The sequence below is a fragment of the Zosterops lateralis genome (assembly GCF_965231275.1).
Source record: "Zosterops lateralis genome assembly, chromosome: 4".
In the NCBI taxonomy this organism is placed as follows: Eukaryota; Metazoa; Chordata; class Aves; order Passeriformes; family Zosteropidae; genus Zosterops; species Zosterops lateralis.
This window is the reverse complement of record NC_139765.1, coordinates 25,900,615-25,913,204: the sequence shown is the minus strand read 5'-3', so window position 1 is coordinate 25,913,204 and position 12,590 is coordinate 25,900,615. Positions and strand designations below refer to the sequence as shown.

At 43.2% G+C, this 12,590-nt stretch overlaps 1 protein-coding gene across 1 annotated transcript in view; it reads right to left on the bottom strand.

The window, feature by feature from the left end:
* Positions 1 to 2,789, bottom strand: part of GRIN2B (glutamate ionotropic receptor NMDA type subunit 2B) — a gene marked incomplete at both ends in the record, with an annotated part of 173,376 nt that extends 170,587 nt beyond the window's left edge. The window contains one exon of the mRNA XM_083859506.1: positions 2,379 to 2,789. Coding sequence (XP_083715632.1) covers positions 2,379 to 2,789 — 411 coding nt within the window. The remainder of the gene's footprint in view (positions 1 to 2,378) is intronic.
* Positions 2,790 to 12,590: the final 9,801 nt, after the last annotated feature.

Here is a 12,590-nt window from a genome sequence, read left to right as displayed (position 1 = left end):
CTGAGCAAGTTCAATCACAGCTGACTGCTGTGGGCATTGAGGGGATGCTGAAAGAAGCACTCCATGCTTGCAGGATCAAATCTCAGCCACACAACTCATTTGCAAAGAACACGGCTAAGAGTCACTAAAAGCAAAGCCTCTGTCAAGGCCCTCTGTGGAAAATAAATTCCTTAAGGACGTACCAGGCTAACTTCAGTATTTTTAGTAGAATTTTAGTGTATTTACTCTCTACCATATTTTAATTCAATTCATCAAATAAATATTATCCATTAAAGATTACACATCTGTGGATCAGAAGTTGTAAAGGTCAGCCTTTTCAAATTATTTTTCAATGAAACCTTGGCCTTTCTTAAAACTGCAGATCTTTGTACATAACCTGCAAACCTCCTGTCTGCAAAACTACCAAAAAAAAAAAAAAGTTGGTAAAACAGGAATCTCCATTTATAAGGCTTCCACCTTTGAGCTCCCTGTGGGCTGCATGCCTGCTGGAACACTCTTTAGAAGCAAGCCAGTGGGGTACACAGGGCAGTGGCAGCAGATGCTGCCTTCCCAAGGAGAGACTAGGGACACATAGAATGAAAAAACTTTTCAAAATTCAATACGCCTAATTTTTCTTTGAATTACAGCAGCATAAAACTGATCTAATCCTGCCAAAGACAATGGGGTTGTGCTGGATTTACACCACGGCAATCGGAAATCAGAATTTGTCCTGCCATGTTCCAAGTCACAAGGATTTTCCCAGTGCTTAGGAGGTCTTCTGCCAGTAACACTTACACTTGTTCAAAGATATAAAATGTCACCCCAAATGTGAAATACAGCACGTGAGCCCTGCTTTCAACCCTTTTTTTTGGCCAGACATAGATAACCATGCAACGCAGCAGCCAGGAGAGCATCAAGATGCAGCATTGGTGCCTGTCTGGCCTCGAAGGCAGAAAAGCTTCACTGTGGGTGGAATGGGGCAGTATGACTTCAGCAGATGTGCAGCTATTCAAGGAGTGAGAGAAAAAAGGCCTGTGATTATTCAGTGACAATTTCAGTTTAAAGGCCAATACAGGAAAATAGCACTGCATACTAACTGTGTGTTATTTGGCAACTGAACAGTTGGTCAAAGAGTGAGAAATTATTTGTTAGCACCTTCAATAGCCTGCACTGGATTATTTACTTGCAAGGTAAATAAAACAGAATGTGCCTGGATTTGTCATCTCACTAGATCTCTTTCTGAGGAAAGCTGCCATAGTGGCCAGGTCAATTATCACTCTTCATTCAATTAGGCCTGATTCTAGTCAAATGTCTCAGACTCACTTAAGAGCCATCTGTAAAAGAAAAAGGCTGTCAGCTTGTGTCCCTATTTACTTCTTTGGGATGCACAAAGAATGGTCAAGAGGGTCTTCTCAATAAAAGCCTTGGCCTTGACTGTCTGGCTTCAAGCCTGCAGGGAAGGGGACAGCCAGCTTCTCTCATGTGTTCCCGATGGCCAACAGTAGCCCCAAGGCCACTGTTAGCCACACTATCTGGCCAAATGCACATTCAGGTATGAATTGCTGCAGACCCTGTTCCTGAAAGGTGGAAGACTTGTATCAGGTCCACCTGCACCCCATGGAGGGTCTACTAAGAGTTATTAGCTGGCCAAAGATGCTACTCCCTCTCTGCATCTTGCCTTGTTCAAAAGCAGTAGCAGGATGGCTTGTTTACGTAGTAATCCTTTGGAAGACTGTCTAGGGCCTGGGAAAACAATTAAATGTCTGTGACATGAAGGAATAAAGTAGTGCAGTGGGAAAAGAAAGATTTAGCTGGACTGGTTCAGACTGGTTAGTCACTTTAGCTAACACCTATTTAACTTCAGGACCTAATGAACACTTTATAGAGAGGATGGCTTTATTAAAGATTCAATTATATTCCAATTAAGATGTGAGAGCTGTATTAAGCATCCCTGAAAATACCACAGTGTCCTTCAGCTACGTGCAGGAAAAAATCCAAGCTATGATCCTTGGCTCTTCTAAGGTAAAACACATGCAAAAATAAAAAATTTTTTTTAAAAAATAAAATAAAATAATTTTTTTTAAAAATTATAATTTCAGGGGCTCTTTACCCTTCTTAAGGGAGAAGAAAGGGCTGATTCTTTTGTGGGTCTCTTCTACCTGCTTCTTTCCCTCCTCAGTTTTTCTCTGTTGCAGGTAATTCCACATGATTAATAGGCTCTTCTCAGTAATGCTACACACAGTTAGCTCTTTTGATCTGTCTTTGAATCTGAAGCTGTCTAATCCCCCAAGCCTTTGGCCCCATGAGACACCACCTGAGGATCACAGAATAAGATACTTTGTTTTGTTTTAAGTCTGGATCCACAGGTCTGCAATAGAAGAAAGCTCATTTAAATTTACCTTATCTGCCATGATCATAGAGGAGCCTCCATGGATTCCCAGGATGGGAGTGAGGGTCTGGGCAGAGATGAAGTCCAGAATCTGGGCAATGGCTTCCTGGTCTGTATCATCAGCAAATACCACCCCTTGAATCTTCCGGTCAGACATGAGGTCACAGATGCGGGTGATGATGCTCTTGGGATCTGTCTCATTCATGGCCACCAACTCCACCCGAGGCACCACTGAGAGGTGGTGGAAGTCATCTTTCTCGTGGGCATCTTTGATGGCCACTTCGTCTGAGGTCCCCACCAGGATGACTGCAATGCCAATGCTCGGGTGGCTTTTCTGGGCATGGACCCCGCTCCCTGTTGTTGCGAGGACTGCCAGCACCAGCCAAAACCTTGGAGAGTAGCACTCCACCCTGGGCCTCATCTTCAGCTCTTACACTCCCTAAGCAAGGAAGAAAAAAGGGGGAAAGTAAAACAAAGTGATTAATTGACAAGTCAATCATGCACTCAGCCTTCAAGGTAGATCCACTGATTTTGCACGTCCACTAGCTCTCCTCCCAACAATCCTTCTAGTCTGATGTCTAGTCCTTTGGCTACATTCAGGGCACTGTTAAAGTTGGGGGGGTCAGAGTCCCTACTTCAGAGTCTAGCATCACTTAGGAGAACAGCTGTCAGCAGATGATGGGACCATGTAATCTCTCAGGTCCTGCGTCACTCAAGACCCAAGTCAAAAGTGATAGAGAATTGTCCTTTGACAGCTGATCAGCTGTCTTTGTGAAATTAATCACTTATGTCAAGCCTGTGTCTGAGTGCTCACCCTCAACACAAAGGAATGATTGGTGCTTGTGCTTAGTTTGGACTTGTGCTGGAGGTACAGGCAGGGAGACTGAGAAGACCAGGCAGATAAGGACTCCCTTTTACTCTGTCAGCACAGCCCCTCCAGAAGAAAGTGAGGACAAATGAGCAAGGTCATTGGTTGTATATGTATGTGTGTATCCACTGCATACACCACCAGGACACACACAGCTCCAGTGTGTAGTACAGTCAGCCATACACTTTCCACCAATACAGAATTCTATTTTTCTTTTATTTTTAAGCCAGGAATTCAAAATTTCCCAGTGGTCATGGCCAAAACTGGATCAGGAGTCCATATGACAGCTGTGTTTGCACAGAAGTAGAAATGCCAACAGAGCTTACAATGGTTCACCCTCAGCTACTACAGCCAGGCATGTTACATCAATCTTCTTGAGCATGTCCACTTTATTTTGTAATCACAACAGTAGAAATGAAAAGACCCGATGAAGTCATCTCTCTAGCCCCTGCCTGAGTGGGACAGTTCCCTGCGGGACTGTTCCTCACTCTTCCTTTATTCAGTCTCGCTTTAATAATAGTTTACATTTCCACAGCATTTTTCATCCTCAAGGCACTCTACAAACACTAGTGAACTAATTCTTACAGCACCCATGCAGTGTAAATATCAGAGACAACAGAGCAGTGTCCCCCCCATCTGCCTACAAGACCTGTGAGAGGTAGCACTGCTTGGTGTGCCCACTCAGGACCACACTGATGTCCCAAGGAAATTTCAGGCATTTCAAACTAAAGAAGACTTTCCCTCAACCCAACAGGTCCTGCTCAGCTAACTCATTCCTATAATTCTGTTCTTCAGCAACCAGGCACACTTGAAATAAACACACCACCCCTGCAATTCTTTGTGCTACACCTCTGGTCTTGGGCGTCCAAGAATGGAACCCTTCCATACTGTTCATTGCTACACATGCCCTGTCAAATTGACAGAAAGCTGCAGCAGCAGGGAAAATGCTGGCAAAACTTTGTGGAAGCAGAAAGCCCAAAAAACAACCCTAGCTGACACCAGTCACTCACAGCGAAAAGGTCCAAGAGGCTCCATCTTGCCCTGCCCAGGAGAACACACAGGCTCAACACCTGCTCTCTCATTGTCATGCTAAGCAGAGAGGATGTATCCTGCACTGAGATTACCAGATAAATAAGCAGATAATAAAAAAGATAATAAATATGCACCAGAGAAACCAAATCCACTTAAGAAGCTGAAAGAGACTGCGGGTGTGAAGCACCAATCGATTCTAAACTCTCTGAAGGATTCACTTTCTGAGAGATGCTCACAAGGAGAACCAAGAGACTTAGAGAGTTTGGCAAAATGAACAGTTAACTTCATTCCAGAATGACTGTTATCCTCCAATTACAAGTCACTAAATTAGATTCCTTCACAGTGAAATGCAGTCCCCATTTCTGCAATGCTTTATTAACTTTAATGCGCTCTATACACTCTCTGTCTCTCACCCTCTTGCTCACTCACTTAAATGCTATATTTGTTCTCTTAAAATATGTCTCCTGTGATCTCTCTGCATCAACTCATACAGTATATTAAGCTTGGTTAGGCAATGGCTAGTTGTGATGCCCATGGAGGAGGGTGTAGGTTTTTCCCAGCCCCTTTCCCACCAGGAATAATTTACAGGGCCTTCCAACCCAGGGTTCTGACAGCATTTGAGCAAGAGCTATACAGGCAGTCATAACAGCTGTCAGCCTTCACACCCAAGCACATGCTTCTCCCAGTGGGAAAAATGGCAGCCAAGAAACCCATTGCCTACTCTTCACCTGCAGCAAAGCAAATAAATCTCTAGCATCTACATCCAAGCAGGAGAAGAGAGCCCAGAACCTGAAGAGCACATAGGTGCCAACCTGTTGAGTGTCTGTGCCCCACTCAGGCAGATTTTTCCATTCAACACAAGATGAAGTTATCCACACAGTTCCAGATCCTCAGGCTTTGGCCAAATATGGAGGGTGCAGCCAGGGCTAGGAAGAAGCTAATTCAAAGAGGAGGTCGTCTGTGGCTCAGTAGCCATCCTGCCATCTATAGTTCCAGATCCTCAGCCATAACCCCTCTCTGGATCAGGCAGAGCAATGCTTAGGTAGCCTCTGTTGTACCAGCCAGACATCTCTCCATCTCTCAATCACACATAACACATCTGTTATGCTCACAATGTCTTTCAGGTGCTCTGTGGGCAGTCTGTGTGCCAGACAGCAGTGCTCTTCTAAGGGAATAGCAGGTACATAGAAGCTAGGGATGTGATAAGGCAGAAGAACATCAATGAATCACACCAACCCAGGGCTGAGTGTGGTTTTCACCATCCAGCTCCCACAAAATAGCTTAGGGGTGAGCTGCTCAAAAAGTAAATCAGGGATGCTCATGGTGTTACAATCCCTTTCCTCCTTGGGGCTGACTTGTATTCACATCAGTGGCCACTCTTCACACATCTGCTCACACGCGTGTCCTGGCTGTTAGAGAAACAGACAGACTTCCCACTACCAACCTCACCTCACTTCCTTCCTCTGGTCTGGGTCCCTGCAGGCCCCTTCTGAATGTGTGCTAGTAGAGACAAGGCAGCCATGAACCACCACAGACTTATCAGACTAAGAGGACCCCAGAACTATTGTGAAAATGTGTTTCAGCATACAGAGCAAGTTTTGTCCATAATTTCTACAGTGTTCAAGTGCAAACATTCAAGATACTCAATCAAGAAAGCACTGGAGGCAGAACACAGACCCCCTTCTAAGCGTGTTAATGTTTCCAGTGAAAAAGGGGGATGGAGAAATTCTCACACTAAGAAATTCATAAGCATCTGATAAGGCTACAGCTGTAGAACAGGGAATTTACCCTTTGTCATTTCAAGAGATTTTAATAATTTTACAGTATAATTTCACCAGTCAAAAATGATTATAAAAACATGCAAGTATATTTTATTACCAAGTATTTTACATGAGCAGGATTTTCCTTTAGAGGTGGTGTGGGGCAACACAGTGTTTGAAGTATTTTCTGTGATTATGACACTCCAAAATAATTTAGTAAATCCCAAATTCCAGACTGGTGTGAAAAATCCTTTAGACATTACTGCACACTATTATATTGTCTCAGACTCCCTAGAAAATAATATATGGTAGGGCCATCAGATAAAGTGGTTTTACAGACATATCTATATTTAGGTATAAACATGCCAGTAAAATCACTACACCTCTATAATCTTATTTTACTTACCAATAAAATATATCCACCATTGTAGAGGAATGCAGCGTGTACTTACTGCAGGGCAATGTTACACAATCACTTTTAAAATGGGAAGTGAAAGCTAATGTCTCCAACTGAAAATGCAAGAGGAATGTAGGTAGTCAGACAGTAAATATTCCAATTGGAATTTAGCCAGGACCAAAGGTTAAGATTGCTTAAAAATACCACAAGAACCTTACTTGACACTGCACTTTTTCGTGGATCAGACCTAAGATAAGTATTAATAGAAAATTATTAGGTTACACAGGCAAAATACAGCTCAGCATTAAGAGATATTTCTGGATGATATTTCAAAATACAGAAAATACATAAATAGGTCACTGTGCATTCAACCAGGCTAACTGTAAACAGACTACTACTCCAGCAGTGTACAGCAAAGCCAGGCCATCTTCAGGTCAGGTAAAGAAACTGAGGCAGAACAAGTGCTGGTCAGAGGTTTCTGGGGGTAGTTCTGTTGTGTGCTGACACTGGTACCTCCTGCTGCTGCAATCGTGCCTTCTAGGTACCCTTGCACAATAGCCTCTGGGAAAGGTGTTTACAGGCTCCCCAAACCCAGCCTCCAAGCTCAAGACAGCAAGAGGAAAGGAAGTCATGTAATACTGCAGTTCTAGACAAAAAGCTGTTTCGAAGGCAGCTTTCCTAACTAAGAGGAAGACAATGCTTGGGACAGAGGCTGAACAACGCCCCTATCCACCATCAAAGGGAACTTCACAGGGATTTTGGCTCCATATGGGAGAATGAAAAGCCTGCCTCCAGTCTCCCTCTCCCATGCTTCATTGGAGGGCCACAATGAAGTTCCTAGTGTTTTTTGGGCTCTGCTCACTGAGAGCACTGCTTAGACTTCAAGCCACAAAATCCAAATTTAACAGCTAATTTTGTATCTGTACCAACTGTAATGCTAATTCCCTACCCTGCTCTCATCACTAGCCCAATTCCAAGCCTCACCACAATCATCACCCTCAGTCCCATTACTATCTAAAGACAGATGTCCTGCCAGACCCAGTGTGAGACATCAGCATTACCCTTTGACATTTTCTCACCTTTGACTGCATCTTAATTCACACTGCCTTCATTCCTCTGACAGTTTGAGAAGTATCAGATAATGAACCCAAAAGCAGCCCGTATGTTTCAGGATCTAGTTGGAGGTAGGAAGAAATCCATCTCACCTGTGAAATACTTTACAAACCTCAAAGGTGCTTTGGGGCTAGTATCCAACACATCATAAGAGAACAAGTGCACTAGAAGAAGCTGTAGGGAGGTCAGCATTGCACTAGATGACTACTGGACTGTCACACATGACTGTCACAAGTATGTCCAGATCAAAGAAGAACACTATTTCTGTATTTACCAATGACAGAAGACTGGTGACATTTTGATCTTTTTGTCTACTACATGCATTATTGGCAAACTAGAGGAGGTAGCAAGACATATTAAAAATATATATATAAAAAAAAAAAAAAAAGAGGCAGGACAGACTGGAACCTATCAACTGTTACTCCTAAGAGCTGGGGTTTAAAGCTATAAATCACACCACAATTACTCCAAAGTTTTTCCATCTCTCTGATTTTTGACGAACCAGTTTTGGCCTAGGACACCCCCCCAGTCACACAGTTACTCTGCAATGTAGACATGCTGCATATTGCATATCTCTGAAGAGGCAATAATCTTCACTGCTGTAACTGTTATCCTACCAAACCTTCAGCCCAGGCTATTTGTACATTGACAACTCTTGCACTACTATTTCCCATATTACTGCTTACCATGTAGCTAACATAAGTGCCCATAAATCTTTTGCTGGCTCACAGCCCTGTTTGTTCCAGGAATTTTGTCAACAGACACAAAGAGGAGGATGGATCTGGGGCACGATAGATGTGTCTTGAAAGCACCTGCACACTTCAGAATGAATGATGCTGCAGGAAAATCTTTATACATTCAGAGCAGAAAGATGGCAGAGACTAGAGACAATGGAAAGTGCCATACAGTGGTGAATGCAACAATCCAGCACCTGGACCAAAAGCATTTATTATGGTGACCCTGAGTAAACGGCCCCCCAAGGGCATTTCAGTAGTTTCAGATGAAAAATGATATGGTTTAGTTTGTTTTAACTAGCTTCGAACATCATTTATATTATCATTCTGAGCTATAAATGCTCCTACAACAGTAGCAGAAACATTCCTCCAATGTCTTTTGGGCAGGTCTTCTTTCTATTCCTCACAACCACTCCCTCTCCAATATGTACCTTTGTCCATGCCTGTAACATCTCGCAGATCCATTTCTATCTAACATAAAAAAATGTTTCCAATTTTCCCTTATTTCTCCCAAATAAGCCTTGTTCTTTTGGGGGATGCATCACACACCCCCAGCCAAAGCCTTCAAAGCCCTTGGAGCTCCTTCATTACCTCACTGTTAGCTCTCTTTCCATAGACACTGGGTGGAAAATAACACATATGTTTACTTCTATTCTCTATTTATTTTCTTCAGAGCTGTTCTTTCTCTATTAAACCAGGTACAAACTCCTCCCTGACTTGGGTAGTGCCAGATACATCAGAGGCTAGTTTGCCTCTATCTATCCAACAGGTATACACAAGAATAAGGTGAAAAAGTGCTTCCCCTTCCCCACCCCATGCAAAGGAGAAGAGCAATTTTCTCCCTGCACTTAAGGCAGTACAAAAACCGCTTTGATAGTCAATTAGACCCATATAATTCTCAACCGATGAAGAACTATGTCTCATTATTTTAAGCTTGCCCAAGGGTAAGTTCCCAGTGTCCTTCCCACTTCCTCCCACCCACATATTTTACATTTCCAGGGCGATAGTTTATACAGCCACAGCCTGCAACTTTCTGTTGAGACCAACACCAAATGATTCATAGAAATCAAAAGTTAAAATCTTTTGCTCAATAGTTTTGCCCTTCCCCCAGTCACTTCAGGATTACTGTCTACAGCACCTGCTTTAGCACACTACCTCCTCTGAAACAACTCAAACAATAAGATTACCATTTTGAGGAGATGGCTCACATTTTGAAACATATCCCTAAACTCAACCTAAATTTTCCCTTTGCTCAGCTATCCTGTAACTTTAATAATACTGCCTTCATTCAGCCTAAACCGTTTCTCCCTCTCATTTCACTGTTTCCACCATGAAAATGCTTGTAGGTGGTGATCTGATCACCCCGTGAGACTTGCCTCTGCTGCAGCAAAAGTTCAGCTGTGTTTATTGCTCCTCATAATTCGAGCCTCCATCAGGATGAGCGAGGGATAATGAAGGAAATGGCTGGACGAGGAAGCAAAGGAGCAGGTCTGACCTGCTTACCCAGACTGGCATACACATGCAGAGCTGCGGGACTCAGTGTCACACACACAAAAGCCATTAAGAGAGACAGCAGGTTAGTCTGGCATTGCCCAGTGCCAACTTCTAAATGCCAGAGCCGAGAGGCTTGGCACAGCCACCCCTCTCTGCAAGCCTGGCTTGCGGAGCCAGGCTAGAGGCACTATTCCCCTGCCAGGATCTCACCCTTCCCCCAGCATCCCGCTTAGAGAAGTTTAGAGGGTTGAGACAGGTCCTCCCTGCCAGAGACTGAAATATTCTCACCACCTGGAGGGTTCAGTTGCTGCAGCTGTCACTCCATGCGTGTGTATGCTCCGCTTGAAACAAGGCATTTCAAAGATTATGAGGCATACACCACTTCCCACTTGCAACTGTTGTCTGCCCCACCTCAAAACTGAATCTCGGCTCAGAGCAAGACCATCCAAATCAAGGAACATGCTGCTGTATCCCTCCACAGGATTTCAGCATGGTTGAAAGCAGCTTTTTCTCCTCAAGTACAAGACTCAGTCTAAACAGGCAGCAGAATACTCACAGAGCAACATTGTGTTTGCCCCTTAAATAGACCTGAAGCCCTTCGAAAACCCATTGGACAATCCCTTCCTTCCTTTCTTAATTCTCCACTTCCAGTTTTCATTTCCAAGCAGGAAACAACACATTAATAACATGAGGATATTAAAGACCGCAATTTCCAAAATCTAGGGATTTAAATATCTCCGATCCATTAATAACCATGAGAAACGCACATTTAACTTCACTTGGATGGTTTGAAAAAGCACCTCCTTGGCATTTCTTATTATTTGATGTATTAATTTGAGGTTTTCTATTCAACTTTAATCAGCTCTGCATTCTGTGCATTAATAGATGGATAAAAGGAATTTCAAAATTTAAAAAACAACAAGAATTTTAATTTCTAAGGGTGAAAGGACTTTCCTATTTCCCAGACTCTCTCATGCACCTCACCCAGTACCTGCTCATTCCCTGCATCATTTCCTTGAAGGGAAAACACAGAGCAGGTAAACAGAGTCTGCACTGGCTCCTGAAGGCAGCTGCCAAATTCCACACCAGTGTCAAGATCCCCACTGATTACTCAAAGTCTCACATCAAGAGACAGTGTTAAATTATTTGGATGCCATATGTAAACAGTGTAAAAGCCAATTCAGAATATATTTTTTTAAACATACCATAAGCAGGAAAGAAAACATTTCCTTTTTTTAGGCCAAAATTGAGTGATTCCTTCTTCTACAAGTCTGAGAATTCTAGAAAGGGCATCTGAGTCAGAGGGAGACAGCCTCAAACTACACTTGCACTTTGGACAGTCATGCTGTGCTGCCCATCTTCTCATATGTAACATATGACATGGGATACAGTTTTAAAACTTAAAGCTGCCCATCCCCTAAGAAAGATCTTCATGGGTGCACATTTCAGTTTGGAACCCATGCAGCAAGGACAAGGTAGGAGAAAATAGAATCACCTCTGCTCATGATAGCACTGCTACAGCAAATCTGAAACAGCCCTAAAGCGGAGTGCCAGGATTCACCAGGTAAGATCAGACTCTTATGAAGATGTTACAGAGAGCAGAAATGTCAGAAAAGGTGACTTGATGCCTGAAACACTAAGACGTGATGAGGACAAAAGAGCTGCTAAGTGGAGGCAGTGGGGTGAAGAGAGACATGTATCCTGTGAGCAGGTCCAGGACAAAGCTGCAGTGCTACAGATGTGGATGGGTCACGTCCCACAACCCACCAGTATCCCTCAGGACCCTCATGGTCTCTTGTTCTCCACTGCTACGTGACATTTTGGCAAATGAGGTTTAGTCACCAAGGGACCCTGTGACAGTGCGAGCCTAGATTGTGAAATAAGACAGGGAATTAATCTGGAAGTGAAAGGGACTGAGATCATGGGTTTGGCATGTGGAAAGAAGCATGACATGGCCAATGAAGCCAAGAAGAGTCAAAGGCAGATTCTGGTTAGACCACTAGAAATGATAGAGGAGCACCCAGAACATTATGGTTTGAATCTCCTTCCTTGTAATTGCCTCTCTGTTCATCCCTCTCTTCTCACTCTGATCCTTAGTAAAGGACTTTCATGTTCCAGTTATCATTAGTTATTGAAAAATACAAGTCTATCTAGGAGAAATAAGGGAAGATAAATGTGTGACACCTAACAGGGTGCAATTCAAGATATTTGGAGTTTGTACACTCCCTATCCAGAAGCATCCCAAAAAATATCCCTTTAGAAAAACTTGATCATTAAAATAAACACTAAAGCCAGGATAACTGGAGATTTGATGACTGTAAAATCAGAAAAAATTCTGATAGTCTCATTTTTCTTCTCCTTTTTCTCTTTCTTCTTCCAACCCAACTCTCTACCCTTTCCCTAACTTTCTGAGTTCCATGACCAGTAAGGGACCAGCCATCAAGCAGCTGGATACAATATGCTTTCACAGCACATTAGTGCTGTGCACCAGACATGCTGTGCCTGCAATTGAATGACAGGTCAAGGCCAATTCATTTTACTGAGAACTTCAATCAACAGTGTCCAGAAAGCTCTCCTGCTTGGAGGGACCCAGCCCAGCAGCCATTGACCTCTCCCTCTGCTCAGCACTCAATCATATTTACAGAGCTGCAGTGATGGAAAGATATGCAGGCAAAGCCACATATAGACCACAGCTCATCACTGGCTGTTGACCATTCAGGGACAGGAAGACCCAATCCACTGCAAACAGACCAGATTTGGCTCAGCTGAATGCCATTTCCATGCCTTTTTTTTTTTTTTTTTTTTAATTCTGTTCTGTTTTCTC